This window comes from Lutra lutra, chromosome 7, assembly GCF_902655055.1.
Source record: "Lutra lutra chromosome 7, mLutLut1.2, whole genome shotgun sequence".
In the NCBI taxonomy this organism is placed as follows: Eukaryota; Metazoa; Chordata; class Mammalia; order Carnivora; family Mustelidae; genus Lutra; species Lutra lutra.
Genome location: NC_062284.1, coordinates 110,190,489 through 110,218,375, shown reverse-complemented (window position 1 = coordinate 110,218,375; position 27,887 = coordinate 110,190,489). Strand labels below are relative to the sequence as shown.

The following is a 27,887-nucleotide window of genomic DNA, read 5'->3' as shown; positions in this document are numbered from 1 at the left end:
GGGCAGGTGTGTGTGGGGAAAACCAAGTATGGCTTCCAGTGATGTTTAGTAAAAATACACTAAGTGAATACAGCTCTGGCCTGTGTATAGGACAGTGGGGATATAAATCTGTGGAGGCCCCATTTAGAGGACATGCTTGTAGTCAACCCTGATTTTGGCATCTAGGGAACATCTGAAACAACGCAGACAGAAGCTTCATCCAAAGTTTTATGCCCCAGAAATTTGTTTTATCTTCATTTTATATGTTTATAACTTCCTGTGATATGAATCTTTCTTGTTTTGGAAGGCATTTTTTTCTCTCTCCCTTCTAAACAGCAAAAAACCTTGAAGAACAGAAGTATTTCAGATTTAGCAGCTCTTTCAAACCAGATGCTGCTTTTTCTGTTTTTAATTCCAAATAGGCTTATTGCTTTACCGCAGCTGGGCAGCACATGACAGGCTTCTGAAAGCCTTTTTATTCATCCAATAAACCCAAACAACTCAAATATTAGCCTAACGAGTACCTAAAGGGTAGCCTCAGAGGGACAAACAAAGCCGATGGTTTCTTCCTTGGGTGTTTGGATATAACAACTGATGGTAAACTTGGTCGTCTCGTCCGTCGGTACCTCTCAGATTTTAATGCGTACATGACCTGGGGGTCTCATTAAATGCAGGCTTAATTTTAAATTTGGTTTGGATTCAGGGGGTCTGGACTGGGCCTGAGTTTCTGTAGTGCTAACTAGCTCCTCCATGGTGATGCGGGTTATTGGTCCCCATGACACACGTGGAGTAGCAAAGGGCTAGACAATTTCCTGTTCTAACGGAGGCCTGGGGACGGCAGTTTGCTCAAGTGGCTGGTGAAGACACCCTCAGATAACGCAGAAATGAGAGCAGGAGAAAAGACAATTTAATGACTTTAAAGTTAGAACGTGGCATAAAGCAAACTGCTTAAAGAGAACGTGAAATAATATTCAATTAATTACGAAAATGTACATAGAATAGCCATCACATAAGAAGCAGGTTGTAAGAAAGCCAAAGCCCTTCCCTTGCCTATCATTTCCCCCGTAGTGATCACAAGGGGAGCAGCACGGACGTTTCCGTGGGATAAGATTCTGCTGAGATGTACTTCAATAGTAATTACTGTTTACTCAGGGCAAAGAAACAATTAAAGCCAGGTGATGCGAAGAATGTGGAATTCATTAACCTTCCTGCCATGGCTCCTCTAGGAGAACAAAACCCGACTGCTTTAAAAAAAAAACCAAAACTGATTTAAAAAACGGCAGGTGGTGGTAATTTTAGGTAGGTATTTACAAACCTGCCCCAAACATACCATCCTGCCATGAAAGTTTTACTATTTTTTTCCTGCAAAGAATTAACATAAACTCCAAAGACTGACATGCAGACGGTTACTGGGAAGCTCGGGGAGCTAATAGGGCTTGCAGGGTGAGCCTCAGTTCTGTGCCTTGGGGACCCTCTCATATTGTCCCAGACCTCATATCCCCTAAAACGCCAATCAGACCCCATTCGTCAAAGGTAACTTGATATACTGAGAGGCTTGGAGGACATGGCTGAAAATACAACAAAATCATGCTGACTATAGCAGCAAGAAGCTTCTGATCCACTGCCGAACTCAAGACACAATGAAATTGCCAGAGTAGGACATGTGTAAAACACATACACATGCACACAACAACTCTGGATTTTGACATAATATTCCCCAAGGAGGAAAAAAAAAAAAAAAGATTGTGACCAAGAATAATCATGTAGCTTTTACTCTCATTTCCTGTGCTGGAAGTTCAAGGCCAGGAACTGTTGTTGAACTCGCATCCCTGAATTCACAGATGAGCCAAATCCTCCTTGACTCATTACTAACCCACAGAGATCTCCAATTAGCGCCACCCAGCCTCTGAAACCGGAAGTGCCTGTGTGTGGAGCTTGGCGTTTTCATCTCCTTTCTGGGCTTTGTGGACACTGAAGCACCAGGCATTGTTGCTTTAGCTCATGATTTTGGGTTCTGTTATCGTTGTTGTGCATGCTAAAGGCCATTGTTCTGTTTGGAGCTATTGCACTGAAGATGAATACAAGTTATACAAGTTACCGTCTTTCCAGATACTGCAACATCATCCTTTTCAGGTTTTTAAGTCATGCTAGTGCTTAAAAAACTTCCCAGATAATTGATTCACTCATATTCCTTGGTAAATTTCCCCTGACTGTCTGCTCCATATTATCAGAGAAGGTGTGAGCATGAAGACCACCCCCCACCCCCCACATCGTTACTGGAGTCCCAAAAAGCACTGTTCAGAATTTCATCGTTTTTAAAGGAACGTTGAGGAGGAATTATGTAGAATCATCATATGATGAACCGCCTAGGCTGATTCTGGGACACTCTTCACATGAACAGTCCTCCTTTCTTCCCTAGGGCTCTGGAGGCCAGGCAGAACTTAGCCAGTGCCTGGGAGAATTGTCAGGTGTATGTGTTTTGCCTTGTGTTTCATTTTAGTTTTCTCTCCATTCTCTAAATGTTTCTTTTTCAAAGGTACCTAACTTTCTTTGTTAAGAAACACGATTTCCCCCATCTTCTTTTTCTCCTTCTCTTCCTAATGGTTCTTGAGATGAAAATACTCTGTTGAGTTTCCTTATTTGTACTCAGGCAGCCTACTCAATGACTCATAAGAGAGTAGCTGGTGACCTGTGGCTCTCACTGTTGAGAGTGAAGGCACATTTGGCATTCTGGCATCCAAACATAGAGGCTGAAGACATAAAGGGTTAGATAATCATCTCTAGCATGGTGCCAAACATTCCTTTAAAGCAAAACCTCAATTTCTAATCTATCACTTTGGTCACATGGATGACTTTGCCTTTGTGAATGCAATACTACATGTTTGAAGTCTTACTGCAGGTCAAGTATTTCTTTTTGAACAGTCTATTTGGCAAGGTAATTAACTGCTCAAAGAACCTACACAGTACATAATGTACATTTTTGTTGGCCTCAAGTTTGGCTTTTAGCTTTAATTTCTCCTAAAACTGTGAACATGGTTGTGATTTCTCTTTTACTACCATTTAAATATTATTTCCTCATTGACGGTTCTATGAAAATTGTGTATGGTTACATCCACTGCATCTGGAACTTCTTTTATGGACCAGAAATCTTCCAAATGGTTCTTTGCGTATCATTATCAGACATATTGTTATTGGAGTCTCAGGACCAAAACTTAGTTCTTGTCATAAGTGTATGACTTATTTTTTTCATTTTCCAGCTTACTGCTTCCTGGTTTAGGCTTGCTGTAGTTACTACATTTAGTAATTGTTCTTTGAGTGTACCTTTTCTTGGCAGAAATCAGCCCAGATTACTTACGATGACATGGCTTTGACTCTTGTAGTAGTCTTTTGTATTTCCAAAACAGCCCAGGGGGTCCATTAATTCTACCAAATAACCAACCATTTGATTGAAAAAAAAAAATCTGTCAAACCAGCTACTTGATTAAGCCACTAGATTGGGATTACATTGCTGTATACTGTGCAATTAGATGAGGATTATAGAACGTTGTACATTGTGGATCCCAAGCATACTGCAGATCAAATTCCTATCCAGTGTGATGGATTATCTAAATTATAGTGGCCTAAGTCATGTATTCAAAATGGGGCTAAGATCTGTAGGATGAACAAATGCAACTCCAATAACACACCTGCAAAACTACAACTCGTATCTGTGATAATGAATAGATTACAGTGCGGAGTTCGGGGCACTGGATGGGAAGCAGAACGGCTGGGGTCTGTTCCAGGTCTGTCACAACACATTTCTTTTGACCCGTCTGGACTTGAGTTCCCTCATTTGTAGAATGAAGGAGTTGGACTGTATTTTCTGGGGCCTCTTTTGGCTCTGAAAAGCTAAGACTCTACCTTCCAATGGAGATTGGCTTCCCCTTCTTGTCTTTGGAAGTTGGTCAAAAGTCAACGATCCTTCTTCAGATCCTTCTTTCTGATCTCTTCTGATCTTTGGCTTTGGAATATAGTTTTATTTAATCTTACGGCAGGAAACATGTTTTACTGAAATGAACTACCTCTTGCCATGAAACAGGCAACACATGGTTAATTTGGTGGAATGACATTAACTCATTTATGTCGTTTTGTTCTTCATTATTTTATTTAATAATGAGCTTTATGAACTTTATGACCTTTAGCAGCCTCTCCACCCAGACACTAACAGACTATCTCCAGGTTCTGGTTCTAGGTGGGAGAGTGATTTTCTCACTGTGAACTCGTTAATTCCCATGGTCCAGTAGGCAGGTCATGGCCTGGGGAATCATTTGCCTCTTAGATGCACATGTCTGGAAAGTTCTCCTTGGTAGAGCAAACATACACACTCTTTCATCAACATCAGTGAGAAGTGAGGAATGGCCCTTTAGTAAGATGTAACCATGCAATGATGCAACAAAACTGGCTAACAGCATTTCATTTATTACAGGGCTAAATGCTCATTATTGTTTGTAAAGAAGGAATCCATAACCTCTATAAAGTTACTGTTTATGGACGGTTGATTTCCATTTACAGAGGAAGAAAGTCCTAGTTGTCTCTAAATGTCAAGCTTTGGCTCACAAAACTCCCGTTTTCTTTTAGTTTGGGGGTGTGTGTGTCTCTGTGTGTATGCGTGCCTGTATGTGTGTGTTTAAGAAAATGTTTAGCAACTGGATGGTTGAGCAGGGAAATCGGACTTGCAACGTGGAAGAAGGAACAACTCATTTCAGAAATTGTAAACAAACAAACAAAACCCCAAAACTGAGGGGATGTCATGGAAGGCGTTAATAGAGAAGACCCACATCATATGTTTCTTTTATATGGGGCTATCTCAGGGAGCAGAAGGGACTAGAAAAAGACTGGATTTTTCCAACAGAAGGAGTGTGAATCTGGAAATTGTTATGCTAAAATTTGTGTCATTTGATGCTGGAAGAGGCACTTTGCTTATGCAATTGAAATCAAAAGTAAACTGTCTACCTGGGTGTTTCCAGGGTAATTGCAAGCAAATAAGACTAATTAGGAGACTTTATCGTCTCTAATTAAAAGCTAGGAAATAATTCACTCTGTGATGCAAGAATCCCTCGCTATTTGGAAGAGGCATATAGAAAGCGCACATCATTCCTTACTGGGAGCTTTTACTTTCAAAGACCCAAGGTGCTGTTCTACAGAGCACAGCACTTTGGAAGCAGGGGATAAACGGATTCAGAAATTGGTACCCGCAGATCCACCCCCTAAATACACATTTGGGACAATGAGTGTAGGAAGTAGGGAGAGGTGATATATTAGTACCAGCTGTACTTGGAAAATGTCATTTAAATGGAACGGGGAGGGGACATGAACCAAGCTGAGAAGCCCTTCGGGTAGAAGCAAGTGGAAATATGGAAACACTTTGCTTAACCTTTGGGGACTTTTAAACATTTACTTTTTCATGCCCCATGGCCAGAGCTTTCTTTTAGATCAGGTTATTATTGGGCAAGGGAGAAAGTGAAATTAAGGGAGGAAAAGGGCAGGCGCCTAGGAAGGGAGGGAGCAGGAAATTTCACTTTGCTGAATAAAGAATATTTTAAAACCTAGGTCTGCCATATTCTTCCCCAATCAGTTTGATTAAAAAGCAGAAATACTACTTTCTTAAACACAGTTCATTTGTAATTTGCCATGACAATATAAATATGGGGGAAAAAAATAAGGCTACCCATCAGCAAAAGCATTTCCAGGGTGAATCTTTGGCAAAAATGGGGACCTGCGACAATTCAGGTGGTGTTTTTCTTTCAACCAGGTTCAAAAATCTTTGTAAATTTCCAAAAGTTGTAACATTTTCTTGTTTCCTTCTTACAGTCAGGCATTCAGAGGTACGCGTTGGTTCTAATAGCTTTGGTAGAAACAGGCTGAAAATGGAAATGAATATAAAAATCTTTGCCTTGAGGCTAATTTGGTATGGACTTGTAAGGCCTGAGTAAATTGATAAATTAGTACATTTAAAAAAATAATACAAGTAAATGCAAGACACATAGGTTTAACAACAGATTCAGAGAACAAGGTTAGTATAGTGTTCCTGGGTTTTGTAAAAGACACGGGGTAAGGCCACCAATACAGGAACTGAATTCCTCTTCTGGTATCTTGGTGATGATCTCCTCTCATGAGCTTCACGTTCATGGAGGGAAGACGCAAAATGCAACATGGTCTTTGCTTTCATTTGCAACATGGTCAGCAGCAGCACTGGCTGACATCTGGGCGGGCTCAGCATTTTCATGGAGTGTACAATGTGGATGCTTCGGGCTAAGAGGGGGGACGTGGCAGTTGGTGTGCTGTGCTTGCTGGGGGCTCCTGGGGTAGAGAAGCAGGGCTCCGTGCAAAGGGACTTCCTCTCTGGTCGCGCCTTCCTTCATGGCTTGAGCTTGGTCTGAGAGGTCGGCGCCACTGTCACCTTTAGGTGGGGTGGAGGCCAGACCCCCAGCAGCCTCAGATAATTGAACAGCAGCTGTGACACTCAGAGCAGCGTTTCTTTTTTTTCTTGGGGTGGAAAATGGTGAGAATCGCTTCATCAAAAACCGCTTTGAGACCTTTCTGAGTTAGGGCCGAACATTCCAAGTAGCACTGTGCTCCGATCTTCAACACAAAAGAGAGAGAGAAAGGCATGAGAGGGAAAGAAAAGAGAAAAGCGGAGTGGGGTCACACCCTGCTGGGCCAAGTGCTGCCTCGGCTTGTCCTGCAAATAGCCCTGGAGTTGGTTTGGATGTTTTTTGTTTTTTTTTGTTTTTTGTTTGTTTTTTTTTTTTTCCTTTTGCATTTCCAGTTGCATCTACTATCTTGATTTTCATATTTTTTTTACTTTCTGATATTAGCAATAAATGGTTATGGATTGTTTTTGGTTAACCAGTAAGTTCTGAAAGTGAGCCATTGCCACTCATTCCTAATATAAGAATATAACAAATTTAAAACTTGAGAGAGGATTCAAAAGCAGTGATATGGTTTAAATATACTTTGTGAACAACAGGGCTACATGATGTTGTTTTTAGCACCCTTTCATAGGCGTGCGGAATGTGTAAATCTGGTACGAGTGAAATGTATCTCCTTCTGTATGCAGGAAGGCAGAGTGTCAGCTTGGTTGGTAAACCATATAGAAAGGGAGTGGATGATAAGGTTTGATAAATCGTTCTTCACCAAAATGTACTTTTTCTCCCCCAAGATTATTTATTTATTTATTTGACAGAGAGAGACATAGTGAGAGAGGGAACACAAGCAGGGGGAGTGGGAGAGGGAGTAGCAGGCTTCCCGCCAAGCAGGGACCCAGGCGTTCCTAAAATGTACTTTTCTTAAAAAAGACTTTATTTATTTATTTGACAGAGAGAGAGAGATCACAAGCAGGCAGAGAGAGCAGGGGAAGCAAGCTCCCTGCTGAGCAGAAAGCCCCCAGGACCCTGAGATCATGACCTGAGCTGAATGCAGAAGCTTAACCCACTGAGCCACCCAGGTGCTCCCCCTTAAAATGCACTTCAGATGAAGTCTCTCTCACCAAGGTAATATTCAATTGGTATTATTATTTGGTTTTGACATACTTTAAAAGGTGTATTTCTAAGGAGTTGAAAAACCCGAAACATGTAAAATAAAAATCATGAAATATATTTACTGATGGAGACACCCTCCTTGTCAGTATACATTCCATGTGTACTTAAATGATAATATTTTGTTCTTGCTTCAGACTTTATTTCAAAGCTTTTGATGATTTCATACTGTGATATATTTGATAATCACAAAAATCCCTTTGAGAAACATAGGAATTCAGTCCAGAACTGGAGCTTCTCTTTAAAAAATAGCCAGCCAGAGCAGACCATGTTTGGCAGGCAAACAGACGAGATTGTTCGCGTGAGGGAGACTCAGGGTTTTAATTGCTCATAAGCTTGGCATTAGCTAATGATATGATGCGGGCCTTTTAATATTAGGGATATCTGGAGAAACGCTTTTATTATATACTTCACATTATGAGAATAACTAAAGAATCGAAGCAGATTCACAAGAGGGTGGTTGGACGGTGAGCCCTCGGAAGGCACAGCGGATCCATGACTAGAGCAGGGTAGCAGAATCACATGCCTATTCCAGTAGCTTCTGTTAATGAGGAAAGCAGGGCAAGGTGCCAGCCTGGAGGGACAGGTGGAAACCGCGGGGAACCTGAACAACCTCCTCCCCGCCCCCCCCCCCAAGAGCTGGCAGTCTTAGCCAGCTCTGGACAGTCGTTGCCATGGTTCGCTGCTGGCCATCTTTGCACAATTGGACTTTTGGATTTTTAGGTAATAATTACCAATTTAAAAAATACTTTGTGAGCCAACCAAGACACTAATGTGTGATTTCTTTGGCAGGAACCAGCCAGTTTGCAGTGCATGAACTAAAGGAATTTGTAGTAGACCTTAGGATAGAGGGGGAAAAGCCCCGGAAGGTAAAATGATTTGTTGAAGGGTACCCAACCAGACAGTGGAACTAGACCAGAATCTCGGTTTCTTGGCCTGTGTTCTTTGTTCCATGACGCTTGCCTTTATCATTCAACTCCGCAAGGAGCTGGTCAAGGGGCATCTGGATGGCTCAGGTGGTTAAGTGTCTGCCTTCGGCTCACCCTGGGATCGAGCCTCATGTGGGCTTCCTCTCTCTGTATGAGCTAAAGGAAAACATCCACAGAAGAGATGTTGGATATTAAAAACTGCTCTTACGGTTTCATTTTAACCACGGTTTGGCCTTTGGATTAAAAAATGGCTTTTTTATTTGCAACTGATGACTCACTAAACTCTACCTCTGCAACAACCCCTCCCCCCGCAAAAATGGCTTTTAAAAATCATTAAAAACAGATGGATGCAAAAAAGGGATAAAAATAGAGACCATTTTCCTAATAATGTCATGAAATGGCATCGATTACATTTTGGGATTGTGGCCAATGCTTGCTACGAACATGTGAAAAGCACACCACTCCCGTGAGTTGCCAACCGAAGGACTGCTTGTAACGCGGGCTCTTCTCTGTCATGCTGAAAAAATACCCAGAGAGTGCTGAGGGGCCATTTGTCTGGAATGCCTCCCCACTAAGCTCACAAGCCTCACTTGATTCTGGAAGGCTCAGTTCAGGTGGGGCTCTGGGCCATCAGATGCTGCAAGATGGGCAGGGCTAGTGTGTCATCCTCCCTCCTGGGTGCTCCTAACAGCCCAGCAGGCCTTGCCTTCTGAAGGCAGAGGAGGAACCCAAATGCCTCTGTCCCTATGCAGATATTTCTGAAGATAATGAAACAGTGGATCAAGGCATTACTGTGTAACTGAGTTAATATAACACTGTTTCGGACTGATAGTTCCAGGTAAAATAGCAAAGAGATTTTGGGCATGATTTAGGAAATAGGTGTGTGAGAGGGAACCCAATTATGAGGTATTTTGAAGATTTTTTTTTTAAATTCATTTGAGAGAGACGCAGAGACAGAGACAAACAGAGAACAAGCAAAGAGGGAGAGGGAGAAGCAGACTCCCTGCTGAGCTGGGAGCCTGACATGGGACTCGATCCCAGGACCTGGAGATCATGACCTGAACCAAAGGCAGACGCTTAACCATCTGAGACACCCAGGCACCCCTGAGGTGAGTATTTTGTTAACCATCTATCAAGTGCTCTGGGTCAGAGAGAAGACTTCACCCTGGTTCAGGGAAAAGGTACAGCCATTATAGACATTGCTAAAAAGAAACCACCTCATTAATGACTTCAACGTTGTGAAATGGAAAACGGTCTCAAGGAAACATGGCTTTCCTTACAGCTTCCTCTGCCTCTTGGAGCAAAATGACCTACACAGCCAAGTATTTGGAACATTCTATAAGAGAGCAGGATTTGTGGATGCTTGTTTAGATACACATGTTAGCAATCTGTGACATGCTTTGCCAAAATGATTTATTTTCCAGGAAAAAAAAAAAGAGATTGAGGAATGTACACTGAGGGAACATTTTTCTCATAGCTTTATAATGGCTGAAATGTATCACCCCAAAGCTGAGAAATTTATCAGACATGTAGAGAACATACAAGAGTCTGACAAGAAGAAATTAAAGAAACAAACAAATGGACAAACAGAATCCACAGTGACCAGTCGTGTGAAAGAAAACCTCCTACATCTTCCAGGTTGTCGTTGTGGAGGTGGGACATGTTATGGAATAAAATAGAGTGTCACTGGAAGGAATGAAGGCAAAGAGGTCTTCCTAGCCATAGATGCCTCTGAGAGGCACATGAATTTAATGACAACTATAGTTTGCTGAGCTGGACCTCACCTTTCTTTGGGTCACTTAATCCTTGTAAGGACTTGGCAAGGTAAGCCTGTCACCATCCTCATTTGCAGCTCAGCAAACAGATGCCAGAGAGAAGAGGTTACCTCCGGAAGGGCACACAACTGAAACAATGTCAGAGGTTGGAATTTGTCTTAACCACTCTGTGGGGCAGCTTCCAGCGAATGAAAAGAAATGTGGCTGGAAAAGCAAAACGAGCAGACAAATGGAGATGTTGTTTTGGTTGTAGTGAGGGTGACGAGAGAGGGGATGGGGCGAAAGGGTAAGGCATTTCTGATAAAAGGAGAGAAGAGAAAATATTAGTGAAATAAACAGGGGAAGCTGGTATCTCAGCAACCAGTGAATGACCAAAAGTTTTTTCTCTCTTATTTAAGAATTAGGAAAGGTACAGGCAACGTGAAAGCCAAGAAAAGGAAAAGGAACCCAAAAGCTTGTGTGATAAATTTCATCCTAACAAATTGCTCCAAGAGGAAAAATGTTTCTAGGCTGGATGGATTTGCAGCTGACTTTTTGTAAGAGTATAAAGCAGCGGTTGCCAGCTCAGGGGTGGGTAGATGATGTGAGTGTGCCACTCGAGTGTAGGTGAGATGGAGTGGGGGAGTTGTGGCAAACTGAAGGGTAGGTGCCTTTTCGAAACGGCTGTTGAAGGATTGCAGTTGATGAGGAAATGCTGGCCTAGTGCTGTCAAACCTTCTGATTTTTTTTTTTAAGAAGCCAGAAATATGTATCTTCATGAAAACTTTCTATTGTTCAATTTTGGCCACTAAATCACATTAAAAATTCACATGTGGATGGATGAAAGCATTTGTGGGTGAAGTTTGGTTCATCACTTGCCAATGTTCTCCCTATGCTTGAAAGGATACTTTTATGTGTACTGGTCTCTCTATTTGGAATTTTTTTCTCCCTAGTCCCCACCTTTGCCCACTTGACAAACGTGTCCTTATCCTTCGAACCTGGCTCGGATGTCACCTGCCCTGAGACATTGTCTTGGAATCCTCTTTCCCTGAATGTGTCCATCACTTCCCCCTCTCTGCTACCTCAGTACTAAGTATTCATTCAGGGGGCAGGCTTTGGTTTGTTGGTCACCCTCCTCTTCTGGCCTATGGGCCTCTTGAAGAAAAGGGCTTCATTTTGGTAACCCAGACCCCAGCAGTGAAGTAAACAATTTTCAATGACCATGAGAAAGAGAAGCAATGACTGGCACACAAAACAAGGGGGATTATGATGACTTTTGCAGTCAGTAGGTAATTTAATAATTACTATCGTTATTATTAAAGATTCTATTTATTTATTTAACAGAGAAAGAGCACGAGCCAGAGGGGGGAAAAGAGGGGGAAGCAGACTCCTTGCTGAGCAGGGAGCCCGATGCAGGGCTCAATCCAGGAATCATGACCTGAGCCAAAGGCAGACGCTTGACCAACTGAGCCTCCTAAGCACCTCAGTAGATGGGTATTGAAGACTCCGGTTGATTAAGATGACTGAACATTGAGGAACGCCTGGGTGGTGCAGTCAGTTAAGCATCTGATTCTTGGTTTTGGCTCAGGTCATGATCTCACAGTCGTGGGACTGAGCCTTGTGTCGGGGTCCACGCTCAGTGTGGAGTCTGCTTCAGATTCTCTCTCCCTCTCCCTCCCCGCTCACTCTCTCTCTCTCTCTCTCAGATAAGTAAATAAATAAATAAACAAATAAACAAATAAAATCTTAAAAAAAAATATGATTGAACACTGATGACAGGATTTCTACAATAGTTTTGCTGCCGTCAACCCACTGGTGCAAACTTGTTCCAAAGCCAGCAGGAAACAGGTATCAAGACGAAGAGTGAGAACAACAGTAAGAAAGGCACAGGGTGAACAAGATCACGAGAGAGGGCAAAAAGAGGCCAGAGGCTGACAGAGGGATAAATGTTTTGTCAAGAAATACCCATTACTTAGGAAGTCTGGACTTAGAAATTCAGGTTTAGGTTGTGTCAAATGGAATTGGGAAAGAGAATGCATGAAGAATTATAATCTTTGGGCTAAAGTGTAGCAAGGTGTCTGGCACATGGTAGGTGTTCAGTGAGTTATTGACAAGTAAACCCAATAGTAGTGTGGACATGCGCAAATGAGGAAAGCTGGCTGGAGATTAAGAAACACAATAAGGACAGGAAGAGGGAGGATAAAACAAGTAGAGGGATAACTATGAATATTTATCATTGATTGATATGACATATTTACATAAATGTGTTTGACTTTTGATAAGTGTAAAGAATTGTAATATGCATGATATGAAAATATCCTTTAAAAATAAAAAGCCCTTTGAGACTAAAAAGCGATGCTAGATGAAAAATGCTTTGGAAGTTGGAAAGTACTGAACAAAAGGAATCGAATACAAAAAATCGGAACTTGCAAGGCATTTAAACTATGGGGGAGGAGGTGCACATTAAAATACGGGGCTTCTGTACCCCTGGGGAAAATAGTACATTATATGTTAATAAAAATAATTAATAAAAAAATTAAATAAAATACGGGGCTTCAGTATATAAAATAGAAGCCCCAAACCTAAGGGTTTCTTTTCAGAATATAGGAGGGAAGCAGAAGAGGATGGTGGTTAAGGCAGTTTCACATCCCAGCTCCGTCCCTTTCTAGCAGTGTGACCGTCTCCTCCCTGAGCCTCCGTTTCCTTTAGGAAAGTGGAACTAATAATACACACACCTCAGGGGGTTACTGTGAGGATTAATTAAGACAAGGCATGCAAAGCGCTTGGCATAAAGCCTAGCACACAGCAAACACTCCATAGATGCTAGCCGTTATTATAAACTACTTGACAGGAAAGTCAGGGAGCAGAGAAACTTAAAGCATCTCTATAATTACATGTATTGTGATGAAACAAGTTAAACTCTTGCTTGGATTTCTTCTAAATTAGATTTCATAAGCTAAACATGATTCTTTCCATATCCGAGAGCAGTTGCTAGGAGAAACTGGCAAAAGGCAATAAAGTGAACTCAGCCATTGTTCTTAAAATAAGTATGGAACGAGATGGGAGGCTTTGGAGTGACTTCTTTTCAGAGGGGAAAAACAACTTCTTAAATGAGAAGTCAAGCCAGGACGCTGACAACATGATGGTGGATATAGGACAGAAGCAAGGGACACAGAGACCAGCTCCTGCAAAATGTACCAGCTGATTCTCTGGGGTGCGGGGGGACCTCCTTATTGTGAAAAATTGCATACTGGACTCATACACAATTGTCTGTGGAGCTATATGTCTATGTGCCTTAGCAAGGGAAGTTAAACTGAATGTACGAAGAGGAGGTAGAAGATTGGCATACATAGGCATGTACCCATTTTACAGAAGGCAAAATAAATGGTTGGAAGAGACCATTTACACCATGGTCAGGTGCACAGGGGTCACACCCACAGATCTGGATTAAAGTTGCTCCCATGATTTTCAGCTGTGTGAATCCAACATGTTCATCTCCCTAAGACTGTTTCCTCACCTGCAAGATGAGATGCACGTTATCAGCTTAAGAGGGTTACCGAGAGGCTGAAATGAGACAGAGCCTGTAAAGTGTGTAATATTGTAAGAACTCGATGAATGGCTCGTACTGGTAGTTCTGACATGATATTCACAGAAGTAGGAAGTGTTGTCTCAAGTACGTGTGAGACATTCTCATGTATTGCATCCGTAAAAACATAATTCTATTTAATTCATTTCTATTTGAGTGTATCGCTTAGTCTTGGTGCCTATAAGAACATTTTAAGACGAGAAATGCATACATTTTTGTTCACAAAGGATTTGTAGGTAATATTCTTCTTGATCGGTTTAAAAGGGTGACTCCTTCTCTGCCCAGGGCATGCATTTTGCAGGGTTAGTTACTTTAGAAATCTTAATTACTTTAAGATTTTATTTATTTATTTATTTATTTATTTATTTATTTATTTATTTATTTATTTATTTATCTGAGAGAGCACAAGCCTGAATGTCGGATGGGGGTACAGAGAGAATCTCAAACAGACTCCCTGCTGAGTTCAGAGCTCAACTCGGGGCTCAATCTCAGGACCAAGAGATACCATGACCTGAGCTGGAACCAAGAGTCAGATGTTCAACCGACTGGGCCACCCAGGTATGCCCAAAGCTTTAGTTATTTTAGAAAAGGAGCAGTTTCTGAAACCTCTGGCCCAGGTCTCTGGGTTTATGACTAATTCAATGAGGAGGTAGATTCAGGTTATGGAAATATGATTTAAAAGCCTCCTGGTCCTTCTTCTCTTGTGTCCATTTTAGTGTCTGCTTTTGCACACATCTTGGTAGTAACTGGGAGACAAAGATTTGGTCTACATAATTTCCCCATCGGAATCACCATTCACATGAAGCTTTCAAGAACGAAGACACATCGGTGAGAAATGTTCCAGCTGTGAGCTGGTTGCTATCATCTGTCAGCAGCCCCTTGGATTTTCCAACTGGTCACCTGCTGGTCTACATTACTCTTTTAGATGCTGTTTGGGACATAATCCAGGCTCTCTAAGTGGCTGTTCATTAGATGGTGAACAAATATAACCCTACCAGATGCTCATCTAAGTTTTTCCTAAGGAAATCACAAAATGCCTTTTATGGGGTCATTTCAATGAATTACATTGATAATAAGTGAGTTGTCAAATATATATATCTAATAACTCCCTTTACTCACACGCACTACAGCAACCGGATATTTCAAAGGTTGTTAAATCAAATGATAAGTGCTTCAGTGGTTTAAATTCACCAGGTTTCTTTCTTAACAAGAGACAACGATGGCTGAGAAGAACGCTAACCAAATGGTCCCTTCCAATCCACCGAGAACAGAGGGGACAGCAGGAAGCAGACTGAACTTCAAAGCAAGAGCATACGTGGCTCACCCATCCCAAATCATACACCTAGTTCTTCTGTCAGCATATACTTAAAAGGGAATTCAAATCGGACTGTACCGCTTTTGCAAGCTTCACACCGTGCTCGTAAGTGAGAGGTTTCTCTTTCATATACAGCAAACGGGCCAAGGTTTTAGGGTCATCGCGGAGATCAATCTGGCAAAAAAAAAATAAAACACCCACATGATAAATTCACTTTTTTTTTTTTTTTAGATCTAACCTGAGATTTTAACTGTGATTTTTAAACCGTGGTGTGGTAGAGATTCCCTGTCCCCCCATTCCCCCAAGATCTATGAAGTCGCTCAGTTTTCGTTAAGGAGGCACACACACATGCCCATGTTACATCTGAAAAACTAAAGTGTTTTCTTTGTAAATGTAAACATCAGGTTTTCCTTGTGCTTTCTTCTTCAAAAGCAAGTCCCTCTGGGGAGCTGAGGACTTACACCAATAATCCCATAGTTGTCTCAGTTGTCTCAGGCATCTTTGGAATTCCCTGTTTATTTTTAGATCCCACTTCTAGGAGGTGCACCGTGATTGATCAGTCTTATTACCTTACGGTAATGCCTCATTTGATCCCAAATTATATTACTCGTTTCTTAATAGTCTATTTCCTGGCTCTGAATCCATCTTTGGGATCAAGATTTGCCTCCTGTGAGGATCTTCTAATGAATGTCACTGCAGGTTCTGAAGGTGCGTCCCAAAGAGGAATTCCCAAAAGGTCTGCTCAAGGAATAAGCGTTAATCTTTTCAAAGGCAGAACTGCTTTGAAAATGGAGTATATGTTTGGATTAGTTTTGATAATTAAACTAAATATTTTAGTTGTTTTAAAAATCTCACTGTGTATGCAAACCTATGCATACATGAATGGGTATAAATGTGGGCTTGAATTTTAAAGAAAAACCAATATATTCATCTAGTAAAGTTCCATTTATAAGCACATTGCTCAGCTTTACTAATTTGTGGGTTTTTTTCTTTTCTAGTCTCGGTTGTTCAATGTAGTGCCCACCAATTATAAAATCAGCTCAAATTGCACAAAGATGTTAATGCTGTCAATATTTTGGCAGCAGGAATCAGGCTCCATCAATATGGCCAAACATTATCATCTGGAGTTAAGGTAAAAGACTGCATTTAAACAATTATCTTGGGGTGCCGGGGTGGCTCAGTTGTTAAGTGTGCCTTCAGCTCTGGTCATGATCCGAGTCCTGGGATTGACCCCCACATCGGGCTCCCTGCTCAGCAGGAAGCCTGCTTCTCCCTCTCCACTCCCCCTGCTTGTGTTCCCTCTCTCGCTGTGTCTCTCTTTGTCAAATAAATAAATGAAATCTTAAAAAAAATAATAAACAGTTACCTTTCAGAATTGAAGTGCTAACTATACTCTGGTTTTTGGATGTGTTAATTATCTGTCTGTATCTTCTCTAGGAAGTACTTTTATTATTTTTAAACATTTCTCTTTGTTAAACAGAATAGAAAATGAGAAATAGAAAGCAGGAGCATGTGAAACAGATAACAGTAAAACCCGTCAGCATTATTATGTTTCTGTGTCTTTGGATAGTAATTTAGTTTTTAGCGAAGCGAAGAACACAATCCTTCCAAAACTATAAAAAGTAGGAACAATCTCTAACACATTTGTGCAGTTGGCTTACTGTTGGAAATTCAAATTATGGAACTTTATTAGCTTTCAAAACACTTCAAAGCCTTTGACAATCACAGATCTGTTTATCACTTCTTTCCTAAGCTCCGGAAGACCAAGAGGTTTAAAGGGGAACAGAGAAGAGTGAAATCTTGTCTTCCTTCTCCAGTTTTGTTGAGGAGTCCCTCTCATAATGTGCCCATTCTGACTGCTGGGGTCATTTTGACATTCACCTATTTTGTGACTTCCAAACAACTGTAGATTTCAGATATAAAAAATATTAGGCAGTGTGGTTGATATCCCCATCTCATTCCTCCCGCTCAAGGCTAGAGAAGGGCATCTGTTTCAAAACATACTTCGTTATTTAAAACTAAAAGCAGAGAGATTAATTTTGAAAGACCACATCAAAACCTCCTGTTTCATATTGAATAGCTCCATCGTTTTCTCGACCATGGGCTAAATAATTACGCAGAGCTTAAGAATGGCTGTTTATTGGATTGATAACATCTGAGACACTCTTCTCTCATGTTGAAATAGGATGTCCAAGAGACACCTAAAGGGTCTTTCCTTTTTTGCCACCCTCCTGCCCTGCCTACCCGCCCGCCATCACTGTCACTAACCTGGGTCCCTATGAGGACGTAAGGCACGTGAGGCATGCAGTCCTTCAGCTCTGGGACCCATTCCTCCTGGACGTTGTGGTAAGAGGCAGGATTCACGACAGAGAAGCAGATCAAAAACACATCAGTGTTGGGGTAGGAGAGTGGCCTCAGCTGGTTATAGTCCTCCTGCGGGAAGAGCAAAGAGTTTGTACAGCTTAGGAAAAGGCGGGTCCCCTGTGGTTGAGTGTCCCGGGCCAGACTCCCCCGTAGCGCCCTGTGACCCTATTCCTTCCTGGCCCTGGGATCTGGTGGTTCCCTCCAGGTATTCCTAGAAATAAAGAAGCCGTCAGTCAGGAAAACACTTGTTCTTTGTGTATGGAGATGGTAAATTGCTCCCCTTGAAAGAAGAACTTAAAAAGAAATTTTTTGAGCAGGTTTAGTGAGATCATGTACATGCTATAAATTTTACCCACTTAATGTATATAATTCAATAAGGATTATGGCAATTCCCTGTCCCGTTGGAATTATGTTGTATTGAATATTATTTAAATTAGTGTGCCATTGGCCAAGGCACAGCAATTCTCTTCTTATACAACTTTTAAAAGTTGCATGCAAATTTAATTTAGAATAAGCTATCTATAAATGTAAAACAAAGAGTTGTTACCAAATCAGACACCACAATTTTGTAGAAATAATATTGTGTGAGGGTTTAGAGTTCAGACTTTGGCTAAGTCTACCTAGAGGACATCGTGTGGCCTAGTAAATACCAGATTAATTATTTTTTTCCCCCAAACACTTTTCAGATCAGAATATGCTCTTGTTGAAGAATTCCCGGTTACAGAAGACATTTATGTATGTGCTGTTTCCGTGGAAGAGGAAAAAGACAAAGTAAAACATTGAATCATCTCAACTTTGGGAAAATGTCAGCAAGTACCTTTTGTATGTGAAGTGTCTTAGGAGGTTCCAAGGTAAATCTGCCATTTCAATATAACATTTTCTGTTTTCATAGAATTTAGTAACACATAAGCGAAAAGTAATTTTATGTGTGTGTACTTACACTATATAAGTATATGCTATGTATACGTTCATGTCTGCACATACCACAATTTATATACTGGTCGTACACACCGTGTGTACTTCATATATGCACACACGCCATGTACATGCACACAGTACACATACATAGGGCAATGAAACCTGTATGTTCATGCTTATCACGTACTTAGATGTAGGCAACATATCATTTCATTTATTAGGGTCCTGACTTCTCTTCCTAACATTAAAAAAAAGCAGCTAAAACCCATATAGTTCATTGCAAAAATTCAGACCTTACCTAGAGTAATACATATGGTACAAGGGAAAGCTTATTTTTGCCTTCTTTGTGATCTCTCCTGGTTTTTCCTCTCTTCCCAGAGGGAGCCATGATTGAGCAGTATCCGTCTGAATTTTACATACTTATAAACAGGTATAATAGACATGGCGCTTAGTTTAAAAAAGATAAATTGATGGTATAGTTCCTATTGTTGTGCCACTTGATTTTTTAAACTTGCTATGTCATGGGTATTTAAAAATATCAACCTTGTGCTCTTTCTGTTGTCTCTCATGATGTCTTTATAAAAAGGGAGAACCTATGTACGTATGTGAACACCTGGGGACGGGAAGGGAGTCCCTGGGGAGAGGGCATGTGCTGATATACGGTGGAGCTTCTCCAAGTACCCGGCCTGCACAGACTCAGCCCACAAGGCTGCAGCTATTACCACTGCTAATCCTACTAAAATATAAGCAAAGGTTTTTAATTACCTAAACAAAATCAGTGTAAGTTGGCAAGTAGGCTAAAAAAAAATCTCAAGTCCTAAAAAGTAAATTAAAGAATAAAAAAATGAGTTATAGTGGATCATTGATCATATTCCTATTAAGCAAATAATCAGAGTTGATTGCACTGCTGAATAAAGACTGGTCATACTGGGCTGTTGGACTGGGCCTACTGGTTGCATATCAGTTAAATTGTTCCCTCTGTTCGTGTGTGTGGTGCTGGTGGTGGCAAGGCAGTGGGAAATGGACAGCTCATTTCTTGTCATTATTCCCTCTTCTTCTTCTTTTTTTTTTTTTAAGATTTTTTTTTTTTTTATTTATTTGTCAGAGAGAGAGGGAGAGAGAGCGAGCACAGGCGGACAGAATGGCAGGCAGAGGCAGAGGGAGAAGCAGGCTCCCCGCCAAGCAAGGAGCCCAATGTGGGACTCGATCCCAGGACGCTGGGATCATGACCTGAGCCGAAGGCAGCTGCTTAACCAACTGAGCCACCCAGGCGTCCCTATTCCCTCTTCTTTATACGAGAGCCCTGTAGCCAAACCGTCTTGCCCACGGTCTCTGCACTGCTCTCCTTTTTCTCTGGGGCTTTGCCTTAGGGAGCAGCTGTGAGGTCTGACAAGCTACGAACTCTCCTTCCCAGGCCGTATCTTACAGCTGTTCATGATACCACCTGCCCTCTGCTACTTCATCCTCCCATGTGGATTGTGTTAAAGGGAGCAGGGACCATGCTGTTCTTTCTCATGCCCTACTTATACTCTGTCTACAGCATGCATTCCGTAAACCCCGCCCACGCGTTGGTGCTGTGACCTGCTAACGAACACATGGCTTTCTGCTTGCCATTTATGGCAGAGTTTTCATTAGAATCACCGGGGGAAATTTAAGACCATCCCAACATGCTGGTAGCCAACTACCTGCCTCTTCCCCCACACTCCAGGACCAATTAAATCACTGTTTTTGGAGATTGGGCTGGGAATCTGGGCATTCTGGTATCATCGGTTTGGAACTGACGTGGAATTGAGAATAACTGATTTGCGTCCTCCCTATCTTCATCATTGCTGAGGTGGGGTCAAGGGTCAGGCATTTTTTCAGGCACTTACATGCATTTCCTTGTTGGTTCTTCACAATGGCGCTGGAGAGATGGCAGCATCCACATCCATATTTCACTTATGAGCAAATTAAATTTTAGAGAAGTTCAGTAATGAGCTAATGTCTCAGAACGATTAAATACCGGGATGGGTTGTTTAGCCCGAATCCAGCTGCAGCTCTTAATTGTGACCACATTATTTGCTCAGCTCAGAATGTTAAGCGACAGATTAAGCATTTTTTTTTTTTGGAAATTCAGTTTTCTGGGAATCTTAATACGGACTCATGCTTTTACCCAGGAATCTAAGAAATGTTGGATTTCGCAGGTTTATTATCTACTTCATGGTCTGCAGTTGCTAGTAATTACCACTAGGTGGCAGCAGATACTGTATATTTAAAACCTCAAAGCCAGAACCCCAAAACTGCACCATCAGAACTATATAAGGTAGGAACAAATAACTAGTTGTCTGAAAGGATCATGTTGATTTAATTCTATAACCAGAAGCTATCAAAGCAATTCTAGAAGAGCTAGGAAGACCATGGGTTGCTGTGGGGACTGCAGGTGGGAGTGTAAGAGGAGTTCGGGTTTTCGATCATTTACTCCTGCAGGGTAGCCAGGGCCCTCCAGCCGAGGGACTTCCGACTTTGTCCTTCATGGGGCCTTATCTTGCTCTGTATCTGGATATCTCTTCTGCAGACACCTTAGTTCTGCTGTGTGACTCCATTCAGAAAGATCGACTGATTGTCTCCTGCACTGTTAAAGATGCTCTATGAAGCCTAGAAGGTGAATAAGAATTAACTCTCCACTTGGGGGAAAGAAAACGAAAATATAGAAATAACTAGTTTGTCCCAGCTGATATGTTTTCTTCAACAGGGCACATTTTGAGCCTAGGTTGGATGACCACATGTGGAGATGCTGTAAAGGAGCTCTGAGAAATGGAGAAATGGTCTCGCTGGTACTTGAGGCCCCTTCCAATGTTGAGACTGAGAATGGAAGACCAGGTCTTGAATGCTTCTAGAAGAGACAGGTCAATCTAAAATTGCGGCTTGAGTGGAGCTTTGGGGGGCTAAAAGGGACAAGGGGACTGGGTAAGGGGTGGGTGGTTCAGGGGATAGGGAGGAAGCTGGGGCAAGGTAGGTTTTTGAGTACTTTCCACTAACTTTGCTCCAAAGGCAGGAGACTGGTTTGAAGGCAGATCCGGGGCTCTAGGATGACTATGGGACACTGTGAAGAAATAACAGTTCATGGGTAGCCTCGGTCTGATGGCCGTGTGCCTTCCACATATGTCTGGAACAGCCAGAGCCCCATGGTCCAGGTAGTGAGGAAATGAAACAATGCGACCAATCCTCCTCAGGCTTTCGGCACCCATGGATCTTGTTAACGTGTGGCTTCTCACTCAACAGCAGGTCTGGGATGAAGCCTAAGAATTTATTTCTAACAAGTTTCCAGGTGATGCTGATGTTGTGGGCCCAGGGACCACACTCGGAGTTACAAGGAGAGTTGCATTGAGTCTCCCCACCACCCCGCACCCCAAACCCACCCCATTCCCCACCCACATTCAATTGGAAATAGAATTCTGCTTCCAAGTCCTCTTGGGTTTAGTGACTTTTTTTTTTTTTTAAAGATGTTTATTTATTCACTAGACGGACAGAGATCACAGGTAGGCAGAGAGGCAGGCAGAGAGAGAGGAGGAAGCAGGCTTCCCGCTGAGCAGAGAGCCTGATGCGGGGCTCTATCCCAAGACCCTGAGACCATGACCTGAGCCGAAGGCAGAGGCTTTAACCCACTGAGCCACCCAGGTGCCCCCGGTTTAGTGACTTTTATCCCAGATTTTAGCATAGGTCTCATTTTCATCTTCTCCCATAAGTACACTCATATCTGTCAGGCTTGGGCTGGAAAATGTGCGCAAGAGCCAGGGGGTGGGAGTGTAGCATAGCGCTTCAAAGCCTGGGCCAGGGAGACACATTCTCTGGGTTCAAATCCCAGCATGGCCTGTGACTACTGTGTAACACTGGGTAAGTTCTCTCTGCCTCAGCATCTTTATCCATAAAATGAGTGGATAATAGTGTTGCCCCATAGGGTTTTTTGAGAATAAAATGCGTTCGTATGTGTTGACTGCTTAGAGCACAGTCTTGAATGTAGTAAGTTCTTTAGTGGTCGAGAGCCCCTCCCATGAACAATAGTCTCAGTGTCCCCGCCCTCAGGGGATACCAGGGCTGAATCTGAAATTCGCTTGTTCTAAACTGAATTGTAACAAGACCCACGTGATTGCATACTCTAATTTCACCTCTGAATCCCTATCCCTACAGCTTTATTATTATTATTATTATTTTTTAAAGATTTTATTTATTTGACACAGATCACAAGTAGAGAGAGAGAGAGAGAGAGAGAGAGAGGAGGAAGCAGGCTCACTGCCCAGCAGAGAGCCCGGTGTGGGACTCGATCCCAGGACCCCGAGATCATGACCTGAGCCGAAGGCAGAGGCATAACCCACTGAGCCACGCAGGCAGCCCAGCTTTATTATTTTTTAAAAATGATTCGAGAGGTAAGATTTTGTCCTGAGGTTACTTTTATTAATAACTTGTCATGTTAGCAAACTTCTTCTTAATCTCCAAATTGCACGCTTCTAAAACCACATTAAGTTGCTTATGAGTTAGAAAAGTCGAGTTGCTCACTGGGGAAAAACATTTGTTTTGAGCCTTAGGCAAACTTTCTGTGGAGGGTTGATGCCAGATTCTGTGCTCCAGATGGCCCCATGGGGTCAGCCAATGGCCACAGGGAAGGCTCATGTCCTTCTGAATGGACCCTGGGTTACCATGAGGGAACCCCAGCTGTACTTGCCTCCCATGCCTCGTCAAGCTCTCGGGGGGAGAGATGCTTCAGAAATCAGGGCAGGTGAGGACACGCGGTGTACAGTCCTGGCTGAGGGAGGCGTGTGGCTGATGGCCTTTCTACCCCCTCACTTCCCTGGTCACACAGCTGAGCTGCTGGGGGCTGTGGCTTTGCATCCCATGCTTGCCAACATACAGACAGGCCCCCCCGCCACCCCATCCTGTGGGTCTTGTGTGCAGAGAACATGGGGGTTCATCCTGCTGAGAAACCCAGCTCCTAACACCAGGAGATCCCCATTCTTCCTTGGCAGTGCCACCAATGCCACGTTTGCAAATGTGGCCTTTGAGAGGTGTCTCTCCTGGAGTTAGGCCTGAGGGGTCACTCAGGGGTTCTGAGTAAGGCTTCACCCACACGCTCATGTAGCCAAGGGCCCACTGACAGGAGGAGGAAAGATGTCTGCTGCCGTGGCTGGCTCTGTCCTAGGTGGCTGGGATGGGAGGATGCCTGGCTCTGAGCCATGACCTGGGACAGACTGGTCCCCCAGTCTGGCATTCCTTGGTTAGTGAATGCCCAGGCTTTGCTGCAGCATCCCCGCCCCAGCATCCTGTTCTCTGCTTGGTCTCTAATGACGCTCTTGACACGTACTGGCCTGCAAGTACGTCATGGAAAAGTTGGCTCTGGGACTCTTTGTAGCTGAGCCAAAGGTCTGAACTCTAGAAATCCCTTTCAGAGAACCTTTCAGTAAGACACTACCAGGGGCTCATGCTGTACAGCCTGACTTGGCGTGACCTCAATAGATTTGGTGTCCAGGCCTGGCCTCGCTGCCTCTCTAGGGTGAGCTGAGCGGAAACACGCAGAGTCAGCCTGCAGAAAATCCCACACCTCATTGCCTTAACTCACGGTTTGGAATTCTGTTTCACAGCTGAACCAGAGTTCTGACGACTTTGTTTTCAAAGGATTCTACTCCAAGTCCCAATATTTGTTTGTTTTGGGGATTTGGGGAGGAAGTTCATGGTTAATAGCAGCGGCCGGGTGCTGGACTTCATTCTGAACTGTCTTTAGCAAATGCTTGGTGGGTTCCTGAAGGGCCAGGAGCCTCTCTCGGGGGGGTGCCGGGGGGGGCACCCTGCCGTGATGTGTCCAAAAGGACTATGTATGACTACGTGGACAGAGCTAGGTTAAAGCATTTTGTCTAGGGCTGACTTTGAGCGTAGAAATACCAAGTTCCAATCACTTTACTTTTCAGAACATGCACCTCTTGAGGTTGTTTTCATGGACTCTGACCCACAGTTAGTTCAAAACAAAGAGAAGGGACACTACTTCCTGGTTTATTCATGTAAGAAAATCTAAATATTCCCAGCAAGATAGCATTCTAGAGTTGGTTTCAGAGACTTCTTTCTTTCTTTCTTTTTTTTTTTTTTTTTTTTTTGCAGTTCAGGGATTAATCAGTTGGTTTTGAGATCACTTCTCTTTCTTAGTAACTCTGGCCATATGCGTATTTTTGAATTAGTTGAATGTCCCTTAACCTTGTGACCTCAGTGAAATTTGCTGGAATATAACTAAGGATAGTGGATGATCCTACCTGAGGCCAGCAATGGGAATTTTGGGATCATGCTTCTAAGTTAAGCGTGTCACAAAGCCTGATTAGCAGAAGGGTAGAACCAGGGGAATCAGCTCAGGGAAGGGGTATTTTCTGCTGCACCCTCCTAAGGTTAAAGCCATGCCGATCACCAAAGACTTGTAGAGTAGTACTTCTCCTACAGGTCATGTGGGGATCTTCTGAACATGAATTTTCAGATTTGGTAGGCTGGGCTTGAAAATCTGCATTCCTAACAAGCTCCCTTGGTGATGTTGATGCTGCTGGTGGACCACACTTTGAGTGGCAAAGTTCTAGAACAATTATTCCCCGCCTGCCCCCAGCACGGGGCTTGAACCCATGACTCTAAGATCAAGACCGGGCTGATACCAAGAGACAGTTGCTAAACCGACTGAGCCACCCAGGTACCCCCAGATGTGTTTCTTTAAATGTGGTGTACAGACCAGCAGCCACAGCATTAGGAAGCCTGTTAGAAATGCAAATTTTTGGGCCCCATTTCAGACCTATAGATTCAGAAATTCTGGAACTGGGGCCCAGGGACCTGGATTTAACAGGACCTACATGTGATTCTGATGTCTGCTTAAGACTGAGAACCACCACTATTGTACAAAATGAATTACATGTCACCCTTTAGTGTAACACACTCCAATATTTAATAATCCTTTGCTGCTGGAAGGTCTCCCTTGGGTCTGGCCTCAAATCCATTTGCTTAATTACTCCAGGTCTTTTAGGCCTTCTTGAAGTAGTCTGTTAAAAGTCCTAATCATAGAATTTTAGGCCTAGAAGAACTTTAAGATGTGTTCTGATTCCTCTTCCCCAAGCTGCATGTACCCCTATGATCCTTGTCCACATCTGAGCTTTTAAAGCAGCGGGCGGAAAGCATTAGAATACCAGTTAAGTTGCAGAAATGTCTATAACCCACTTGTGATATTTTATCAGCGCCCATCACATCTTCTGTGTCAGAAGTTTGGGTCATTCTATTTTTTTCAAGTTGGAGCTTAAGGATATTTTTATACTGCCTTACAGCTTTAAGTCCTATACTAATGTTATCTAAAATTTTTTTTCTAAAAAGGACAGCAGTGGGAAAGACTAATTAAACTCTATAGGGGCTTTTAAACAGTTTTATTGGATTTGAAATTAAATATAGGCTTGGGGAGATTGTTCTGGGGACAATGAATGGGTAGAAGCTAACAATTGTTATGGATTGCTACTGAGTGGGGGAGCACTGGATGGGTATGAGGGGCACACGGAGCTTTTCAGAAGGCGAGGGAAACGGAGAAGTTTCAGAGCCAAGCAATAATCCTTGCTGTATTGAACTTTTCAAACTAGACTGTATTTATGAAAGCTGACTGTGGGGATAAAGGGTGTAAACTCCTTTCTCTTCCAGGCTGTGAGTTTCTGGTGAATGGGGACACCCTAATGACTATATGACTGAATGAAAATAGGCAAATTCAATCCAAAAAAGAGAGTAACTCTATTGCTGCAAGGTTTTCTGGTGGAGGGACATTCAAACAGCGGGTGCACGTACGCCTTTGTACCTTAACCCAGAGGAGCCCAACCGAGTTTGTGATTCAGGCATTTGAAGCATCGTGTCCGAGTTCTGTGTCTTGATATCGATGTGAGAAATCTCCTCTACTCCCCAGTTCCTGAGAGCAGCTGGCTAACACAACCATCTTCAAATGAAGGGTAACTGACTCACTCTTACAAGTCTTGAGTCTGGTGCAAGATTTTTTCCAGGTTTCCCACTGTCCAGGCTTACCCGACATCAGCTTCTGATGTCCCACAGGCTTTTATAGATGGTCCTTGCAAATACACACAGAAATCCCCCCAAATTCCATTTCTTATTATTTTTCCTAGTACAGAGTTTTCAAATTGAGCAAAAAGACCTATCTCTAGATAATCGTGGGAAAAAAAAAAAAAAGCCCAGACAAATGCATAACTACAAAGAACAATAACCAGGAAACTCACAGTAGGAAAGAGCATGGTCAGTGTTCACTCCAAAGGACTTAAGATGTATGAGTTTGGACAGACTGAATAACCCGCTGATTTTGACCTGAATAAATGACCCAATGGTAACAAAAGCTCTATCAAAGAAATTGGGCCACAGCCATCAATGGCTTAACCCATGAATTTGTAACATTAGAAACCTTTCAAAGTGGAGTATAGGGTACAAGGAAAGAAAGATGAGGTGGCATTTTTATCCATGTAGGGCACATGCTAGTTAACAAGTGTGGAGGGCTCTTTCTAATCCACGGCCTTACATTACTGGTTGGCCACGTTCTCCATCTTGAAGATACATCTCCGACAGAGTGAGAGCATTTCAAGAAGCTTAGAGAATTTAGAGTCAACCTCTGGTTATTCAGGACTTGACCCTCACTTTTGGAAACCATTCAGGATCCTGGCTTGTCTTCTTACTGACACTTAATCCATCTCCCTCCCCTACCCCTACCCCCATCCCCCATCTCTTTTTGGACCTATCCATGGCTCATTAGGCAATTCAAATAAAGGCTGAGCAAAGAATATAATGTGAAAAAAAATAGATGAAACAAAAGTTTATAAAATTGACTCATTAATCCCAAATTTGGAATTGGCATGGGTAGGAAGAAATTGAGGTACTTGGCCAAACAACATTATTTTGGTTATTGATATACACCAACCAATGAATGAATGGCTATTTGCCCATCAACACTTTGAGTAATGTAATGATTTGGCTTTTTTGTAATTATAAACATTAAGATATTAAGAATATGCCATTGGTTGTCATTTAGATAGACAATAAATTTGTCCCAAGTGATCAGAACAGGTCATATCTGTTCCTACATGCCTAGCCACATGGATCATTCTCCCCACTCCCAAACCCTTAATGAATCAAAACAGCGACACTGTACCTGTCCCGCGGTGTCATACAGTCCGAGCAAGTGTTGCTTGCCTCCCACTGTCACGGTAACTAGGGGAGAAGAGAAGAGGAGAGTCCATAAATGCAAGTGTTCATCAGGAGGCTTCACATTTCTCCACGCCAGCATCTTCCTGGGCAGTAAGGAGAAGCATATGCCTCACCCACGTATATTCTAAACCAAGCTGACCGCATGATTTCCAAATGAAAGGCAACCTTGGTCTGCAGTGAGAGCAGATGGGCTCAGCCAAGTTCCTAATTTTTCAGCTGAGATGAGTATTATTG

The 27,887-nt window shown here is 42.6% G+C and overlaps 1 protein-coding gene across 2 annotated transcripts in view; it reads right to left on the bottom strand.

Moving 5' to 3' along the window:
* Window positions 1–864: 864 nt before the first annotated feature.
* The window catches only part of RHOJ (ras homolog family member J), an 82,683-nt gene continuing 55,660 nt past the window's right edge, over window positions 865–27,887 (bottom strand). The window contains exons 2-5 of one of the 2 annotated variants that reach the window (XM_047737446.1): window positions 27,598–27,656; window positions 17,409–17,573; window positions 15,219–15,314; window positions 865–6,600 (exon numbers count right to left, since the gene is read on the bottom strand). In XM_047737446.1, coding sequence (XP_047593402.1) covers window positions 6,454–6,600; window positions 15,219–15,314; window positions 17,409–17,573; window positions 27,598–27,656 — 467 coding nt within the window. In that variant the 3' untranslated portion in view covers window positions 865–6,453. The remainder of the gene's footprint in view (window positions 6,601–15,218; window positions 15,315–17,408; window positions 17,574–27,597; window positions 27,657–27,887) is intronic. The other variant, XM_047737447.1, reaches the window with a different exon arrangement.